Here is a 20,292-nt window from a genome sequence, read left to right on the forward strand (position 1 = left end):
CACATCATTCTCCCAATGATGTGATCCTGTTATCAATGACATCCAATGTCCATGATCAGGAAACCATGATCATCTATTGACTAACGAGCTAGCCAACTAGAGGCTTGCTAGGGACACATTGTGATCTATTTATCCACACATGTATTACTGTTTCCTGTTAATACAATTATAGCATGAACAATAGACGATTATCATGAACAAGGAAATATGATAATAACCATTTTATTATTGCCTCTAGGGCATATTTCCAACAGTCTCCCACTTGCACTAGAGTCAATAATCTAGTTACATTGTGATGTATCGAACACCCATAGCATTATGGTGTTGATCATGTTTTGCTCGTGGAAGAGGTTTAGTCAACGGGTCTGCAATATTCAGATCCGTGTGTACTTTACAAATATTTATCACTCCACTCTGGACATGATCCTGGATGGAGTTGTAGCGGCGTTTGATGTGCTTCGTCTTCCGGTGAAACCTGGGCTCCTTGGCTATGGCAATGGCTCCAGTGTTATCACAGAAGAGTGTCATAGGACCCGACGCGCTTGGAACCACTCCAAGGTCGGTGATGAGCTCCTTCATCCAAATTCCTTCATGAGCCGCTTCTGAAGCAGCTATGTACTCCGCCTCACATGTAGATGCTGCCACGACTTCTTGCTTGCTGCTGCACCAGCTCACTGCCCCAACATTTAACACATATACGTATCCGGTTTGTGACTTTGAGTCATCCGGATCTGTGTCGAAGCTAGCGTCGATGTAACCCTTTACGACGAGCTCTTCGTCACCTCCATAAACGAGAAACATTTCCTTAGTCCTTTTCAGGTACTTAAGGACATTCTTGACTGCTGTCCAGTGTTCCATACCTGGATCACTTTGGTACCTCCCTACCAAACTTATGGCAAGGTTCATATCAGGTCTGGTACACAGCATGGCATACATTAGAGAGCCCACGGCTGAAGCGTAGGGGACAGAACTCATCTTCTCTCTATCTGCTGCCGTGGTCGGCGACTGAGTCTTACTCAATCTCATACCTTGCAAAACTGGCAAGAACCCTTTCTTTGAGTTTTCCATATTGAACTTCTTCAATATCTTGTCAAGGTATGTACTTTGTGAAAGACCTATGAGGCGTCTCGATCTATCTCTATAGATCTTGATGCCTAATATGTATGCAGCTTCTCCAAGGTCCTTCATTGAAAAACTCTTGTTAAAATAGGCCTTTATGCTCTCCAACATCTCTATATTATTCCCCATCAATAATATGTCATCCACATACAGTATGAGGAAAGCTACAGAGCTCCCACTCACTTTCTTGTACAGACAGGCTTCTCCGTAAACCTGTATGAACCCAAACGCTTTAATCACCTCATTAAAGCGAATGTTCCAACTCCGAGATGCTTGCACCAGCCCATAGATAGAGCGCTGGAGCTTGCACACTTTGCTAGCACCCTTAGGGTCGACAAAACCTTCTGGTTGCATCATATACAACTCTTCCTTAAGGTTCCCGTTAAGGAACGCTGTTTTGACGTCCATTTGCCAAATTTCATAATCATAAAAGGCGGCAATTGCTAACATGATTCGGACTGATTTCAGCTTCGCTACGGGAGAGAAAGTCTCTTCGTAGTCAACTCCTTGAATTTGTCGAAAACCCTTTGCGACAAGTCGAGCTTTGTAAACGGTTACATTACCGTTTGCATCAGTCTTCTTCTTCAGGATCCATTTATTTTCTATGGCTCGCCGGTCATCGGGCAAGTCCACCAAAGTCCATACTTTGTTCTCATACATGGATCCTATCTCGGATTTCATAGCCTCAAGCCATTTGTTGGAATCAGGGCCCGCCATCGCTTCTTCATAGTTCGAAGGTTCACCGTTGTCTAACAACATGATTTCCATCACAGGGTTGCCGTACCACTCTGGTGCGGAGCGTGCCCTTGTGGACCTTCGCGGTTCAGTAGTAACTTGATCCGAAGCTTCATGATCATCATCATTAACTTCCTCTTCAGTCGGTGTAGGCGCCACAGGAACAACTTCCCGCGCTGCGCTACTATCCTGTTCGAGAGGGGGTGTGATTACCTCATCAAGTTCTACCTTCCTCCCACTTACTTCTTTTGAGAGAAACTCTTTCTCTAGAAAGGATCCGTTCTTGGCAACAAAAGTTTTACCTTCGGATCTAAGATAGAAGGTATACCCAATACTTTCCTTAGGGTATCCTATGAATACGCATTTCTCCGCTTTGGGTTCGAGCTTTTCTGGTTGAAGTTTCTTCACATAAGCATCGCAGCCCCAAACTTTAAGAAACGACAACTTAGGTTTCTTGCCAAACCATAGTTCATACGGTGTCGTATCAACGGATTTAGACGGTGCCCTATTTAAAGTGAATGCTGCAGTTTCTAATGTGTATCCCCAAAATGAAAGCGGTAAGTCGGTGAGAGACATCATAGATCGTACCATATCTAATAAAGTGCAATTACGACGTTCAGACACTCCGTTGCGCTGCGGTGTGCCAGGTGGCGTCAGTTGTGAAACGATTCCACACTTCCTTAGGTGTGTGCCAAACTCGTGACTCAAATATTCTCCTCCACGATCAGATCGTAGACATTTAATTTTTCTGTCACGTTGATTCTCAACCTCACTCTGAAATTCCTTGAACTTTTCAAACGTCTCAGATTTGTGCTTCATCAAGTAGATATACCCATACCTACTCAAATCATCGGTGAGGGTGAGAACATAACGATAACCACCGCGAGCTTCAACGTTCATTGGACCACACACATCAGTATGTATTATTTCCAATAAGTCGGTTGCTCTCTCCATTATTCCTGAGAATGGAGTCTTAGTCATCTTGCCCATGAGGCACGGTTCGCATGTGTCAAATGATTCAAAGTCAAGAGACTCTAATAGTCCATCAGTATGGAGCTTCTTCATGCGCTTAACGCCGATATGACCAAGGCGGCAGTGCCACAAGTATGTAGGACTATCATTATCAACTTTGCATCTTTTGGTACTCACACTATGAATATGTGTAACATCACGATCGAGATTCATCAAGAATAAACCATTCACCAGCGGAGCATGACCATAAAACATATCACTCATATAAATAGAACAACCATTATTCTCTGACTTAAATGAGTAGCCGTCTCGCATTAAGCAAGACCCTGATACAATGTTCATGCTTAAAGCTAGTACTAACTAACAATTATTAAGGTTTAAAACTAATCCCGACGGTAGATGTAGAGGTAGCGTGCCGACGGCGATCACATCGACCTTTGAACCATTCCCGACGCGCATCGTCACCTTGTCCTTGGCCAGTCTCCGCTTATTCCGCAGTTCTTGTTTTGAGTTGCAAATGTGAGCAACAGCACCGGTATCAAATACCCAGGAGCTACTACGAGCGCTGGTAAGGTACACATCAATAACATGTATATCACATATACCTTTAACGTTGCCGGCCTTCTTGTCCGCTAAGTATTTGGGGCAGTTCCGCTTCCAGTGACCCTTTCCCTTGCAATAGAAGCACTCAGTCTCAGGCTTGGGTCCGTTCTTTTTCTTCTTCCCGGCATCTGGCTTACCGGGCGCGGCAACAGCTTTGCCGTCTTTCTTGAAGTTCTTCTTACCCTTGCCTTTCTTGAAACTAGTGGTCTTGTTGACCATCAACACTTGATGCTCTTTCTTGATTTCTACTTCTGCAGACTTGAGCATCACTGACAGAACTGTTCTCCTCCATCTTACAGCTAAAGAACTTGTCGGAGACTTCATATCTCTCGACACGGGCATGAGCTTGAAAAACTAGCTTCAGCTCCTTGAACATCTCATATGCCCCATGTTGCTCAAAACGCCTTTGGAGCCCCGTTTCTAAACTGTATAACATGCCACACCTGACCAGAGAGTAGTCATCACTCCGCGTTTGCCAGACGTTCAGAATGTCCTGGGCTGCTGCGGGAGCGGGAGGGTCACCTAGCGGTGCATCAAGGACATAAGCTTTTTAGCTGCTTCAAGGATGAGCTTCAAGTTGCGAACCCAGTCCGCATAGTTGCTACCATCATCTTTCAGCTTGTTTTTCTCTAGGAATGCGTTGAAATTGAGGTTGACGTTGGACATCTACAATATTTATAAAGACAACTTTTAGACTAAGTTCATCACAATTAAGTTCATTTAGTCAAATTAAGTATGAACTCCCACTTAAATCGACATCCCTCTAGTCATCTAAGTGATACATGATCCATGTTGACTAACCCGTGTCCGATCATCACGTGAGACGGACTAGTCACCATGGTGAGCAACTCCATGCTGATCGTATTCAACCATACGACTCATGTTCGACCTTTCGGTCTCTTGTATTCGAGGTCATGTCTGTACATGCTAAGCTCGTCGAGTCAACCTAGGTGTTTCGCGTGTGTCAATCTATCACAACCGATCATGACGTGGTGCTTCGAGACAACGAACCTTCGCAACGGTGCACACTTAGGGGAATACGTTCTCGAAATTTTAAGAGGGATCATCTTATTATGCTACCGTCGTTCTAAGCAATAAGATGTAAAACATGATAAACATCACAATGCAATCATATAGTGACATGATATGGCCATTATCATCTTTGCTCTTTCGATCTCCATCTTCAGGCATCGCATGATCATCATCATCACCGGCGTGACACCATGATCTCCATCATCGTGTCTCCGTGAAGTCGTCACGCCAACTACTACTATCACTACTACTATAGCTAACCGTTAGCAATGAAGTAAAAGTAGTAAGCACATGGCGTTGCATCTCATGCAATAAATTAAGACAACTCCTATGGCTCCTGCCGGTTGTCATACTCATCGACATGCAAGTCGTGAAACCTATTACAATAACATGATCATCTCATACATCATACATGCAACATCACAACTTTGGCCATATCACATCACATGTCAAACCCTGCAAAAACAAGTTAGACGTCCTCTAATTGTTGTTGCAAGTTTTACGTGGCTGATTTGGGTTTCTAGCAAGAACGCCTTCTTACCTACGTGACAGCCACAACGATGATATGCCAAAGCTATTTACCCTTCATAAGGACCCTTTTCATCAAATCCAATCCGACTAGAGTAGGAGAGACACACACCCGCTAGCCACCTTTATGCACAGTGTGCATGTCTGTCGATGGAACCAGTCTCACGTAAGCGTACATGTAAAGTCGGTCCGGGCCGCTTCATCCCACAATACCGCCGGAAAAGAATAAGACTAGTAGCAGCAAGCAAATTGACAAATCATCGCCCACAACTTTTGTGTTCTACTCGTGCATAGAATCTACGCATAGAAAACCTGGCTCTGATACCACCGTTGGGTAATGTAGCATAAATTCAAAATTTTCCTACGCATATTCAGATCTTCCTATGGAGAGACCAGCAACGAGAGAGGGGTAAGATCATCTTCATACCTTTGAAGATCGCTAAGCGGAAGCGTTGGTAGAACGCGGTTGATGGAGTCGTACTCGCAGCGATTCCGATCTAGTGCAAAACTACGGCACCTCCGCGTTCAACACACGTGCAGCCCGGTGACGTCTCCCGCACCTTGATCCAGCAAGGAGGAGGGAGAGGTTGGGGAAGAACTCCAGCAACACGACGGCGTGGTGTCGATGGAGAGACGAGGTCTCTCGGCAGGGCTTTGCCAAGCACCGGCAGAGAGGAGGAGGAAGAAGAGCACGGCTGCGCCGAGGGAGAGGGAAAAGTCTAATCTCCAATGGCCAAAAGTGCCCACTATATATAGGGGAAGGGGAGAGGGGGTGCCACCCCTAGGGTTCCCACCCTAGGAGGTGCGGCATCCCTCCCAGATGGGTGGTGCGGCGGCCAGAAGGGGGAGGAGGGGGTGGCGCACCAACTGGTGGGCCTTAGGCCCACCTGGCTTAGGGTTTGCCCCCCCCCCCCTTTTCTCTCCCTTGCGCAATGGGCTGAGTGGGGAGGCGCACCAGCCCACCTAGGGGCTGGTTCCCACCCCCACTTGGCCCACCTTACCTCCCGGGGCCGTTGCCCCCCTTCGATGGTCCTCCGGGGCCACCTCCGGTGGTCCCGGTGGTCCCGATACGTTACCGGTGAAGTCTGAAACACTTCCGGTATCCGAAACCATCCGACCTATATATCAAACTTTACCTCCGGACCATTCCGGGGCTCCTCGTGACGTCCGGGATATCATCTGGGACTCCGAACAACTTTAGGTAACCTCGTATAACAATTCCCTATAACCCTAGCGTCATCGAACCTTAAGTGTATAGACCCTACGGGTTCGGGAGACAGGCAGACATGACCGAGGCACCTCTCTGGCCAATAACCATCAGCGGGGTCTGGATACCCATTGTGGCTCCCACTTGCTCCACGATGATCTCATCGGATGAACCACGATGTCAAGGATTCAATCAATCCTGTACACGATTCCCTTTGTCTGTCGGTATAGAACTTGCCCGAGATTCGATCGTCGGTATACCTATACCTTGTTCAATCTCGTTGCCGGTAAGTCTCTTTACTCGTCCCGTAGCACGTCATCGTGTGACTAACTCCTTAGTCACATTGAGCTCATGATGATGTTCTACCGAGTGGGCCCAGAGATACCTCTCCGTCACACGGAGTGACAAATCCCGATCTCGATTCGTACCAACCCAACAGACACTTTTGGAGGTACCCGTAGTGCACCTTTATAGTCACCCAGTTACGTTGTGACATTTGATACACCCAAAGCACTCCTACGGTATCCGGGAGTTGCACAATCTCACGGTCGAAGGAAAAGATACTTGACATTAGAAAAGCTTTAGCATACGAACAATACGATCTAGTGCTAGGCTTAGGATTGGGTCTTGTCCATCACATCATTCTCCCAATGATGTGATCCTGTTATCAATGACATCCAATGTCCATGATCAGGAAACCATGATCATCTATTGACTAACGAGCTAGCCAACTAGAGGCTTGCTAGGGACACATTGTGATCTATTTATCCACACATGTATTACTGTTTCCTGTTAATACAATTATAGCATGAACAATAGACGATTATCATGAACAAGGAAATATGATAATAACCATTTTATTATTGCCTCTAGGGCATATTTCCAACAGTCTCCCACTTGCACTAGAGTCAATAATCTAGTTACATTGTGATGTATCGAACACCCATAGCATTATGGTGTTGATCATGTTTTGCTCGTGGAAGAGGTTTAGTCAACGGGTCTGCAATATTCAGATCCGTGTGTACTTTACAAATATTTATCACTCCACTCTGGACATGATACCTTACCACTTACCACTTAACCATACCTCACCCATTAAGCTTTGCTAGTCTTGATACCTTTGGAAATGAGATTGCTGAGTCCCCTGTGGCTCACAGATTACTACAACACTAGTTGCAGGTACAGGTAAAGGTCACTTGACGCGAGCGCGTTGATTGTTCATTTGGAGTTGCTTCTTCTTCTTCTTCTTCATCGATCTAGGATGGGTTCCAGGCCGGCAGCTTGGGATAGCAAGGATGGACGTCGTTCTTCTTTTCTCGTTTGTTTTCGTCCGTAGTCGGACCCTGCTCTTATTCATGATGATTATGTACTATACTGTTGTGACTCTGATGTAGCTGGTGGCGAGTGTAAGAAGTCTATATATATCTCTTCTTTTCAGTACATGTACTTGTAACAATATCCATTCTTGCGACACGACGAGATGCGCTTCTATCCCTGACGAGGCATTCGTGCCAAATTGAGGATAGGGTCGCGTCTTGGGCGTGACAGTGGCTGCGCCAAGCAGGCTTGTGGCCACCTGCTGGCGCCCCTCTGGCGCTTCTTCGACCCAGTATTTTTTATAAATCCAGAATAGGTATCTCAACTTTGCTCCACTTTCAGGCCAGAATTCCAGCTGCCGACATTCTCCCTCTTCATGTAAACCTTGCAAAATAAGAGAGAAAAGACATAATAATTGTAATGTGAAGTGAAATAACAGCCCAAGAAGCGATAAATATCAACATGAAAACATGATGCAAAATGGACGTATCAACTCCCCCAAGCTTAGACCTCGCTTGTCCTCAAGCGAAAGCCTAGCTCAATAAATATGTCCACATGTTTAGGAAGAGAGGTGTCGACAAAACAAGATACGAACATGCATGCATCAGGATCATGATCAGAACAACAATACCAACATATAATCTCTCATGCTAAAGTGATAATTCCTTCACAAAGTAAAGTATGGATCAAGAACCTTACCGAGAAGTAACAACCGATAGTCTTTAGTCATTGAAGCAATTGCAATTTATCACAACATCAGAAAGAGTCAAATAAGAGCTTGTAAAGCAAATCCACATACTCAATCATTCTTTCGTTCTCTACAACTGCTACAACTCACGTGGTACTCATGAGATCAAAGTTTTAGTTGGACACATAGAAAGATAGGGGCTTATAGTTTTGCCTCCCAACTGCTTACCTCAAGGGCAATGTCAACAATAATAATTCATGAATACTTACCTCCAAGTTGACATATAAACATAGATCTTTCCCAAGCATATGACGTTAGCCAAGATAAAGGCAAATAAGGAATTGGTGAAGATCACCATGACTCTTTCAAGGGCAAAAAGTAAAGGTACAAGATAGGCCATTCGCAGAGGGAAGCAGAGGTTGTCATGCGCTTTTGAGGTTTGGATGCGTGATAAAGAACTTTATTATGCAGTCTATCGTTTTTATGTCTTCCTCATCACAGGTTCGTACAAAGCTTATTTTCCACACACTAATAGATCATACATATTAGGGAGCAATTTTTATTGCTTGCACCGATGACAACTTACTTGAGGGGTCTTATTCAATCCAAAGGTAGGTATGATGGACTCACATGGCATAACTGGGCTGATGGTTTATGGATGCACAAGTAGTATCCCTACTTAGTGCGGGAGGTTTGGCTAATGTGAGGTGGAAGCAATCGTCACATGCTAAGGGATCTCTAATCATATAACATTGTTCGGAGCCAAGCAAACACAATTCATTATGTTGTCTTCCTTGTCCAACATCTACTTCTAGGCATGCAATAGTTTAGTGAGTGTTCACAATCATAGATGGTGTCAGAGATGATATATTTATATGTGAACCTCTCCTTCTTTATCACTTCCTATTAATTGCAACAATGACCAAGGTCTACGTTTGCCTACCCTCAACAAGTTTCAATCCTCATTCTTTTTATATGTGAAGCCATCACTTCTCATAAGATCATTACATGATCTTTTATGCTTTTGTTCTATTCTCACTCTTCTGATCTTAACAATAAATTTCATGAAGTTTTGGTGTGTGTAGACCACATGACCGGTGATATCTTTAGGCCTATTGATCTATCATCCTCCGAACCACACCATTGAAGTTTTGGCCTCATTTCAAAAATGCTATTGAAGCCATAGATGAAACACACATTGAAGTGATTGTTCCTAAGGAGTTGGAGCCACAACACAGGAATAGGAAAGGGGTTACAAGTAAAAATATCATGGCAGTCTGGCCGAAGATGATGGTACCATGACCGTAACACACGAGGCTATTGTTGCGAGTCTTGTACCATGAGATTAGTCAATCTATTTGTACTCGAACTTCTTTTGTAGCAAAGAAAACGCGAAAACCTTCTTTATTGTAATATCTATCTAAGAAATCGTATTCATGTTCATATTTGACGATAAATTATTCGAAACTTGTAACATAATCGTATTCATGTTTCATCAAAATGTTAGCAATTCAGCATTCAATTTTTCTTTATATGTGTTACAGACATTTCAGCATACAACTTGTAACATAATCTCACACCGCAATCTCAGAAAAGAACTCGACGATTGATTTTGAGGAAAGTTTTCCAAAAACTGATTGATTTTGAGGAAAGTTTTTCAAAAACTATTGTGAAGAATCAAAATCTAAAGCCCGGCCGCGGCATGCAATTCTTTCGTCGGCCGTCGGTGGCGATCGGGCTATAGTCCGCGTGCAGTGCAGCGATGTGTGTGGCGATCTATCATTTACGCGCATACGCCAATCGTCCGCCAGTCGCTCCACTGCTGCAGACGTACACATACACATACACATACACATACACATGAGAGCGGCAGCGGCAGCGGCGCGCACACCATCCATCCCCTTCCCGTAATCCCGTTCATTCCCGCCCCCACACGATTGCCCAGCACCACCACCACACGAGCAAGAAAGACGGCCCCAAAGCGGAAGCTAGCAAACCAACACGTACGCCAAAGCGAGGGTGGTTGCGATGAGGCGCGCTGCATGTTAGCGCATCCACCAAAGTCAATGGGGGACTCAAAACTACTCGTATCCTTGATCGAGTGGTACGTGTGCGTGTGTGTATGCTACTACTACTAGAGTCTACAGAATCGTGGCACATGGCTAGGCCGGCCCGGTCCCGTACCGGTGGACGGTGGTGGTAGCATCGTAGCACAGCACCGGCGATCGCAGCGTGAGCACCGATCGATCCGTCCGGCGACGCGATGGCCACCGCCAGTTAATTAATAAATATAGGGAAATTGATGCCCTGCCAAAAACCGGTTCGATCGGGGAACATGCATGTCGTCCACCCACTCCGTGGCCCGGACGGCCAGCAGAGGGTGGAAAGGAAGAGAGCACTCTCGGTCTCGGTCACATGGGCTCGACCGCTTCGGCCACATGCACACGCACCACCGTTTTGTACACACTTGCCCATTGCACTGCATTGCGTCCATGGTCCGATTTCCGTCCCGCTCCAGTTATTATTATTAGTAGCAAAAAACAGGAGCATGACCCGCCATAACTCGGCGCGCAGGACCACGAGAAGGAAAGAATGTGCGCCCGCCCAGATTCATCTTTCAGGCAGACAAAGAACATTGGTCGGAGCGGGAGACCTGTTTTGCGACGGTGGCGCGGCACGGCACGCAAAGCGACGGCGCGGCTTGCTTTGGTTTGGTTCGTAGTACGTACTTACAGTATATACGAAAAAAAGGAGACAGGGAGACGAGTCATGTGTTTTGCGCGAGGAGGCCGTACAGTCCAGTCCAGTCCAGTCCAGGCCAGTGCCTTTTCCGCCTTGGCCCCCTGGGCATCATGCTGCCGGCCGCCCGCCCGCCCGCGCTCGCCTTTTCAGCTGAACCCTCCGCGGCGAGGTCGCAACTACCACCAACCGGCAACCGACGACGAAGGCGAGCCTGCCGCCGGTGCCATCGGCACGCAGGGCGGTGATGGATCGATGGTCGGATTCGGATCCCCCGTGGAAACCTTTCTTTCTGAGCTCCGTCACCCGACTCACTCACTCCCGTGTCCCGTCCCGTCCACTCCGTGTATATAATCTTAGTACGTACATTCCCAGCCGTTAACTAAAGAGATGAGATTAGTTTACACACACACACACACGGCCAAAACCGCCGCGTCCTCCAACGATGTGCATCTCGTGAGCCATTCCACCGGCTACTAATCCAAGTAGTACTTCCTCCGTACCAAAATAAGTGTCTCAACTTTGTACTAGCTCTAGTGTAAAGTTGCATTAAAATTAAGATAGTTATTTTGGGACGGAGGGAGTAGTAGTTAGGGATTCTTCGATCTTGGATGACTACATTATTGGTCTGCCTCCGGCTCACGTTTTGCCGGCGCCTCCACGTCCCAAAGAAGACACGGACGCGCCTTTCCTCGTGTGTCCCTGACAAAAAGCCCAACTGCCGATGCCGCAACGCCTCCCTCTCTCTCTCCCGTTTCACCTTTGCAGCAGCTCCGCCAGCGACTGCAAGAGGGTGGAGACACAGCTCTCCTTTTTCTAACCATTGCCCCATAATTTCTCCTCCTTTTCTTGCCCTCTTTCATTCGTCCTCCGCGCCCGCCCGCCCGCTTTCATCCCAGCTTCACTTTCACTCGCCTCACTGCAATCTTTGGCATACAACTGTCCATCACCTGCGGGCGAATGCTTCATTCAGGTTGTCCGACGACCCAACCAATCCCAGTTCTTGCCATCCATCTGCTTGCTTGATCTGCCCCCACCCTGCTGCAATGGCTGGGAGCTTCGACGGGAGGATGCCAACCAGAGGCGTGGAGCAGGTGCGTAAAAACTTGTTTTTTTTCCTTCTCGGTTTTCCTTTCGATCCCCCCAATCCCCTCCTGAATCTGTTTGCTACCCATTTCTTGGATTTCCCGGCTGATTTAGGTTGTGTGGACTGTGGATTATCATTACAAGGCCTGGAATGCTTTTCTTATTTTAGCTTCACCATTCTCTGTTTACTTCAAAACTGGCCAGATTTAGAGGCACCCCCAGATTCCATATCATCCCCGGGTAGGGTAGGATAGGATGGGATGAGCCAAGATTGTGATCTAAGTAATTCTGACGGATTGATTCTTCCTTCCTATTATCCAGGCCATTGTTGCTCTCAAGAAGGGCGCGCATCTCCTCAAGTGCGGCAAGAGAGGGAAGCCCAAGTTCTGCCCCTTCAGGCTCTCTTCTGTGAGTACTCCACTATTTTTCTTGCTTCTGTTCATGTATAACTAGCATAAAAGTCGAGGATTTAAATCAGGGAGCAGAGGGATTAAATTACTCAAGTTACTGCAGACAAGCTACCCTCATCCTCTGGACCTCTGCAGTGACTCGCATGTCAAGCACAATCATTATACATTTTAGCATCATCAATGTATATGTTCTGCAGTATTTTATAGAGTAGCACATTTTGACTGCAGACTTCGCAGCTCAAGCTGTCTCAAGTACACAGATCTGTCACTGTCATGGGGATTTTCCTGAGTTCACAGGCAATAAAGTTATGGTTCATATATACTAATCTGCACCTACTAGCTAGTACTAGTACCACTGGTAATGCTTTAGGGGACTTGTGTTTTGCATTTCTGTTTTTTGGAAATGCCCAACCGCTGTTAAAGTTTCAACAGTAAACGGGTCTAGTTAAACTCAAGTAGGAGTATAGAGCTTGGTCTTTTCCCTTTAGTTTACCATTATGACTTGTAAACGTGTAGCAGGGTAAACTGCTATCAACCTAATTCCATCTTCCAGTCATGGCAAACTCTTCTTCTTTTTGCAGGATGAGAAGACACTGGTGTGGTACTCGAGAGACAGGGAAAAACACCTGAGCTTAAACTCTGTGTCAATTGTAGTTCTTGGACAGAAGACTGTATGTAATTCTTACCATTAACAAATGATTATGTTCTTTATGTATCACATAATACTACTGGTTCTAAAGATCTCAGAATTTTGCAGACAAACTTTCATCGTCAGCGTTGGCCGGAGAAGGAGCACCAATCCTTGTCGCTCGTATACAGAAACGGCGAGTGCTCACTCGACTTGGTATATATCCCTTGCCAGATATTATGTCTGTCCATTTGTAGGATTTTTGTGTCCATTGTTCCTCACCGGTATCGCATCTTCTAAAAATCATGCTGACCCAGATCTGCAGAGACAGAGATCAAGCTGAGTGCTGGCATCTTGGCTTGACAGCCTTGATATCAGGTTCTTCTAGTCCATTTTCATCTGTTGGGTCAAAGAGCAGCAGGCAGACGACCAGTTGCACAACTACTCCCCGCAGCTATATTCAGCGAAAGAGCAAGCTATCAGCTGTGCATGACACGCCAAGGCACAAACAGGTTAGTTCTAGAACTTGTATTGATATCTATGTGAATATTATTTTTCGCTTCAGAAAGATTCATGTGGCCAACTAGGTCTATCTAAACTTTGGATTCAGGGAATGGTCCAATGGAAAAACACAGAATTCCTATAGGTTCTACTACCGAATTGTATCAATTTCAACAAACCTCTCTCTGTCCATGTAGCATGATAAGTGCAATGGGTATCAATAAATATCTTACCACTCAACTATATTTTCTTCAAAAGGAGCGACATCTTAGAGTCTTTAATGCTTAAGTGTGTAGAGGTTGCTGAGCTACAGATTTATTTTGGTGGATGTCCTCTGAAATTTTATAGTATCCTCTGTGGGATCAACCCTTCGTTAATAAAATTTTTCTTGAAGGTATATCCATCTTATGGGAGTCCTAAGATGACACAGAAAGATTTATTTGGTGGTTACCTTGATTGTTCGGAAGCATTATTTTACCAAAGACAGCGAACATTTTCGGACGTAGACTCTTACCTGGAGAGGCTTAGTCCCAAGGTGGCAAATCCAGTTAGACATAGTTTGAAGGACATTTTGGTTGCTAACAACAAACACAAGACGCCGACAATTAGTCGAACACCTAAAGTGAAAGCATTTGAAGGGCCCCGTGCAGCATGCAGACTGGATTCTCTGAAGGATGTTTTTCTCTGGGGAGATATTGTTGGCAGTACGTTAGACAGTGAAGATATCCCAAAGGCACTTCCGAGGTTAGTGGGATCAACCAAAATGCTTGATGTACAGAGCATTGCTTGTGGGCAGAATCATGCAGCCATAATCACCAAGCAAGGGGAGGTCTTCTCCTGGGGCAAGGAGGGTAGCGGGAGACTGGGACACAAAGTAAATGACAGCGCCCCGTGCCCTAAAATGGTCGAGTCTCTTGCCTCTGTACATGTGAAGGCTGTTGCATTTGGTTCAAAGCACACCTGTGCAGTCACGGTTTCTGGCGAACTTTTTGAATGGGGTGAAGGAGCTCACAGCTTGGGTTTGTTGAATAACTGGCATGGAAGGAACCAATGGTTACCCCACAAATTGTTTGGCCCTATGGACAACATTTCTGTGTCGAAAATTGCCTGTGGCGACTGGCACACAGCTATTATGACATCTTCTGGTCAGCTATTCACATATGGGGATGGTACATTTGGTGTTCTTGGGCATGGGAATACACAAGGAATTGCTAGGCCAAAAGAAGTAGAGTCCTTAAAAGGGTTACGGGTGAAATCTGTGGCATGCGGGCCATGGCACACGGCTGCCATTGTTGAAGGAATGAGCAGTTTCAAGTGCAACGCTCCAATTGGCAATCTGTTCACATGGGGTGATGCAGATAAAGGGAAGCTGGGTCATGCTGACAAGAAGATGAAGCTTGTACCAACATGCGTTGATTCACTCATCAGTCATGATTTTCTTCAGGTATCATGTGGGATGGCTCTGACTGTTGTGCTAACATCTAATGGGGTGGTATTTACTATCGGAAGCTCCAAACATGGGAAACTAGGGAACCCACAGGCAGATGGTGAATCTGTTTGTACTGTCGGAGGAGTACTTAAGAATGAGTTTGTGACAGAGATATCATCTGGTTCTTCCCACGTAGCCGTGCTGACTATGAACGGAAAGGTTTTCACCTGGGGTAAAGGTGCGGACGGACAACTTGGTTTAGGTGACTATGCCAATAGGAGCTCTCCTACTTTAGTAGAGGCATTAGAAGGTAGACAAGTTCAGAGTATAGCTTGTGGCTCCAATTTTAGTGCTGCAATCTGTTTGCATAAGGGTATCTCAGTGAAGGACCAACCCATATGTAGCAGATGTCAGATGGTCTTTAATTTTACTAGAAAGAAACACAACTGTTACAACTGTGGTTCCATGTTCTGCAACTCCTGCAGTAGTAATAAGACCGCAAATGCAGCACTTGCACCAGACAGGAACAGAAGGTATCGTGTCTGCGATGCGTGTTTCTGTCAACTAGAGAAAGTCTTGTACTCTGGAGAAGTCAAGCCGCAACCAAAGATCAGCAAAGGAGAGATGTTCAAAGCAGAAATAATGGCATACACACCTAAGTTGTCACGTTTATTCAAGGAAGCAAACCTCATTGTCGAAAAGATGGCTTCAGTACAAGGTCACAATCAGAGAAATATGGACTCCGTTGATCCAGTGCAAGTGAAAACTCAAAGATGGGGGCAAGTTGAGTGTCCTGCCAAATTTTTATCTGCACAAGATAATTTCAGACATCAGTTGGTACCAAATAATCAGATGTCCGGTGTCTCTTTTTCCCAAAGAATGCATGATGCTGTAGGGCTGAAGGCTGGAAACTCTTTGCGACAGTCTACTGATAGCCAGAGAGATGAAATGAGTATGATGGAAAGAATACTCACTGAGGAAGTAAAGCAGCTGCGCTCACAGGTAATTCTTTTTTCCATTGCTCAGCAAATTAATTGTTCCCCCCTTTGAGAACTGAAGAACACTGATATTATTACTGTTGTTCAACCAGGTCACGGCTCTTGCAGAGCAATGCCAGCAGAAAAATCTTGTAGTCCAAGTGTACAAACAAAGACTTGATGAAACATGGCTCCTTGTTAGGGATGAGGCTGCAAAGTGTAAAGCTGCCAAAGATATCATAAAGGTTCTAACTAACCAGGTATGGTCTCCACGTTATCTCATTACACGGTATTGCTAGTATCTTTTCCAGTACAAGGAACTCATATGCTGCATGATGGATGACTCATTGCTCCCCCTTGATATATGGCCTGTTCGGTCGTTGTAAACTGTGCAGTGTAATGCCTTGTCAGCGAAACTTTCAGTTGGCCAGCAACCAGAGAACTTAAAGATTACACCTAATAGCATCCCAGAACAAGCACCGTCACCAGGTGGATCATTCAGTCATCGGAATATCGCCAGAACATTCGACCGTGATGGCTACACCACGGAAGCAGACTCCGTGGACACTCCTGTCGAAGGTGTTATAGAGCAGATTGAACGAGGAGTGTATGTCACGCTTGCCGTATCCTCAAGTGGAAAGAAAGACATAAGGCGGATAAGATTCAGGTGAAAACTAGGAAGCCTTGCTTGCTATGGTTGCTGATTATTTACCTGCCATTATACTTGTGCGGTAATCTTTTTTATTTGGTCCTGCAGTCGGAAGCATTTCGGCGAGAAGGCCGCTCAGTGCTGGTGGGAGGAGAACAAGAGCAGGGTATATGCAAATTACAGCGTTGAGCAAGCGGCGACGCCACACCCCAACCGGGCTTAATGGTGACGACCGGCAAAATAATTGTACAGAGGTTATAACCGGTGCTACCAATATTAACTGACCAAACTGAACAGTCTTCAGCAAAGTAGGCCTTGTTGTAGCATGAAGCTGATGGAATTTTGTAAGCTGATACACCAAGTGATCTGATCTACCATCTGCTTTTTACAATGATCAGTGGAGGGCAGTTTAAAACTTACTCCCTCCCTCCGTCCTAAAATAAGTGTGTCGGTCTTAATACAAATTTATATTAAAGTTAATACTCCCTCCGTCCGGAAAAAAAATGTCCTCAGCTTAGTACATTTTCAATTCTACAAAAACACCCTTATTCTATTAAATCTCTTGCTAATCGACCCGTCTTCCACCTCCGTCGTCCTGCTCGCATCCCCGGCCCACCAAGTCCAACCAATCCGGTGCCGGAGTTGGGCAAGATCCAGGCCGCCGCTACTCCACCGTCGTCCATCGAGGGTGACTACCGCATCCACCGTCAGGCGCAGCGCCGCCGCCCACCTGCTACATAGGCAACCACCGCCGTCTATCTGTCCTCCTCCTCGATTTCTTCTTCTTCTTCTTTGTCGAGGCGACCCAGCTCCTCCTCGCCGCCTCTGCTGCTACAAAATAGATTGACCTAGCTCGCAGGTGACCAAACTGATGTCAAATTAGAGCAGCAGCGGATCATCCAGTCTGTAATTTTGCATTGACTGCTATCAACTTGATGATTCTTGCATCTTAATTCATGTTCTGGTTGAAACATTATCCAGTAAACTGAATTTTCAGTAACTTGCTGCTCCTCTGCAACTTGCCGCTTGTCCCCTGCTCGTGTTGCGTCGCCGGAGGTCCTCATCTCGTGTTGCTGCCGGTGATAACAAGTACAGAGCTCTTCCTGCATTACGTGTTCATGTCATGTGAGAACAAGTACAGGGATTGTGTGCTGCTGCTGGCAAAATATTCAGTTAATTGTAAATTTGGAAAATCCAGTTAACTGTTAGGGGTCGTGTTCTTTTAATAAGGCAGAATTAACTGAGAAATGAAAGATAACATTGAGGATAAGAAATTAAGATGACTGATTGAAGTTGAGCAACATGCTTCAGATTGAACAAGAACACACAGACCAATCTCATTTTCGGATGCAAACCAAAATTTCAGATGCAAAGGCAGGTGACAAAGATTCACAAGATTCATTTCAGCCATAGATTCACAGGAGAATTAAGATTGAAAGGATTGCATCTTTAGCCATTCCCACAAAAATCACACATAAACAATGCCGGCCTTGCTCATCGAGATCTGATGGAAGGGCAACAATATGAAGGAACTGGATTTTTATTTGAGTCCTCCACTTAAGCATTTACTGAATTTTCTGAATTTACAGAATAAGAACAAGTGCTTGAGGATGTTCCTTTGAATTTTGTTGTGTCATGTTTCTTTAAGGAATGACCATCTACTCTCAATAAAATTCAATTAAATTATGGAGCTGAATCTGACCTCCAGCTCAACAAACTGAAAATTATGGAGCTGAAAATTTATCTGAATGAAGCTTTCATCTACTCTGCAAGCAAGGAAGTGTTAACAGATCTGAAACTAAATTTGACAGCTGTTGTACTTAATGGAACATCGAAACAAAGCAATGGAGTAAATGGAAATGCAAAGTCTCCAAGAGGCATTTTGGATTATAGAAGCACTTTTATTCCGCGACTCTGAATTTATGCAGTTTCAAGCCAAAACTGAATCAGTGGAGGGCGGCGGGTTGGTTACCTGATGTACAGGTGGGCGGCGGGCGGCGAATGTCGTAGACTTCTTCTCCGGAAGCGGCGTCTCAGCGACCCACACAGCGCGGTCGTCGGGGAACTGGGCGAACCCGACGCTGCAGAGCCACGCCTGGCGGGATTCCACACCTGTTAATTCAGAGCAGCAAAATATTCAGAGGAGCACCACTCTGCTTTGAATAAAGATCAGGAGCAAATCACACATGCAAGCCACCAATTCTACACATCACAACAGGAGAAACCACAGGACAATCCATGTGCAAGTCTGAATTGGCAATTCTTCTCCTGTAGGATAAATATCAGCAGCAAATCTACTCCTACAGAGAGGAAATTGAAGGCATAATTGTCAATTTCTGTCAGGTTTTGATCTGTCAAGTTGATGTTCTATCAAGAACTTTGTTCAGAACATATCAACCTACAGTCACTACAATATCAGTGTTATTCAGTCAAGTTGATGTTGAGAACATATCAGTGTTATTCTACAGGACATATCAGTGTTATTCTAAACATATTGAATTGTTCAAATTTAGATGAATGAATGAAAATATCAGTGTTATTCATAACAATAGAAGAGCAGGATATGCATGCTTGACAAAAAGAGAGCATAAAGTGAACATTCATAACAGTTTCAGACAACCAACCGATCCAGTTCAGAAGGTGGTTGTGGTGTAAAGCTGGATTGCACATAATATACCTCCAGACGTTTAAAAGCAGGCGACATGGTGCTGCAGCTTCGGAGCAGCAGCGGTGCCTTGAAGACCATCAGAAGCAGAGGGCACACATAAGTTGCTGAGGACGGCAATCTTCCACCGACAGAAGCAGAGTACGCCGTCAAGACCATCAGAAGAAGCAAAGTAACTTCAGTGCACTCACCAAGGTTGGTCGGGACGGCGCCGACGTGGGGTTGGTAGGGGCCGGTGTGGGGTCGGCACTCACTGTTGAGTAAATAGGCAATTTTCCGAGTAGATTAATCCACAAAATAATAACTAGCATGGCATTGACTAGACTAATGACATACTGATCTTGAACTAACCTAGCACATACTACGCATATAGTGGATACATCTATGCAAACAAGTAGTACTGCTAAAATAAATACGAACAAGAGGATAAACGAGTCATACCCTCCAATCGGCCAGTTGGCCGTAGCAGCAGCAGCGGCGGCGGCGGAGGCAGTATCCTCTGCCGTCTTCTTCTCGGCTTCCTCGCGGAGACGATCAGCTTCGCTTGGTGAAGACATGGCGATGACGAGGGCGACGCGGACGTAGACGAAGCAGACGGACGGAGGCGAGCAGTCGCGTGATCGCTCCCCAAAAACCTAATCGCCCCTCTCCCGTACAGGAACCGGAGAGGCGAGGTTTCGGAGGCCTGCTCTCCCGTCGACCGTGTACGCGGTAAACGGGACGGAGTCGCCGGCGGCAGCAGCAGTTCAAGGAACGAACGCGTGAGGCAGATGTGATCTGATTTCGTGACGGCTAGGGTAGGCGATCGCGTGCTTATAAAGGCGGCTGGGTGGAGAGTCCGAGTCGGTAACGATCACGATCCGACGTCTCGGATCGTTTCCTTGTCCGTTACGTATTCTCCGTTCCTGACCGGCAAAAATAAGCGCGTAGGTATGAGCTCGGCTCGGCTCATTCCCGCAACCCGCGGCGCGTCGTGACGAGGCGTGGCGTGGCGAGGCGGGCGGCGG

At 45.8% G+C, this 20,292-nt stretch overlaps 2 protein-coding genes across 5 annotated transcripts; one reads left to right on the forward strand and one right to left on the reverse strand.

Annotated features, from left to right (window-relative positions):
- Positions 1–11,663: 11,663 nt before the first annotated feature.
- On the forward strand, positions 11,664–17,039 carry LOC123427836 (PH, RCC1 and FYVE domains-containing protein 1). Its single transcript, XM_045111972.1, has 9 exons — positions 11,664–12,034; positions 12,348–12,434; positions 13,018–13,107; positions 13,194–13,280; positions 13,382–13,576; positions 13,960–15,996; positions 16,085–16,231; positions 16,367–16,638; positions 16,729–17,039. Exons 1-9 carry the CDS (start codon positions 11,987–11,989, stop codon positions 16,841–16,843), a joined length of 3,078 nt encoding a protein of 1,025 aa, XP_044967907.1. The 5' UTR covers positions 11,664–11,986; the 3' UTR covers positions 16,844–17,039.
- Positions 17,003–19,539, reverse strand: LOC123427837. 4 transcript variants are annotated; one of them, XR_006622435.1, is made up of 4 exons: positions 19,477–19,539; positions 19,298–19,354; positions 18,593–18,732; positions 17,003–17,723 (listed from the first exon to the last, which is right to left on the reverse strand). XR_006622435.1 is itself a non-coding variant. In XM_045111974.1 (3 exons), the coding sequence occupies exons 1-3, from the start codon at positions 19,442–19,444 to the stop codon at positions 17,681–17,683; spliced, it is 330 nt and encodes a 109-aa protein (XP_044967909.1). In that variant the 5' UTR covers positions 19,445–19,470; the 3' UTR covers positions 17,003–17,680. The 4 variants fall into 4 exon arrangements, 1 of the variants encoding a protein (XP_044967909.1); XR_006622437.1 differs by having other exon boundaries at positions 18,593–18,920; XM_045111974.1 differs by lacking the exon at positions 19,477–19,539 and having other exon boundaries at positions 19,298–19,470.
- Between the last annotated feature and the right edge of the window lie 753 nt (positions 19,540–20,292).

The sequence above is a fragment of the Hordeum vulgare genome, chromosome 2H (genome assembly GCF_904849725.1).
Source record: "Hordeum vulgare subsp. vulgare chromosome 2H, MorexV3_pseudomolecules_assembly, whole genome shotgun sequence".
NCBI classification, from domain to species: Eukaryota; Viridiplantae; Streptophyta; class Magnoliopsida; order Poales; family Poaceae; genus Hordeum; species Hordeum vulgare.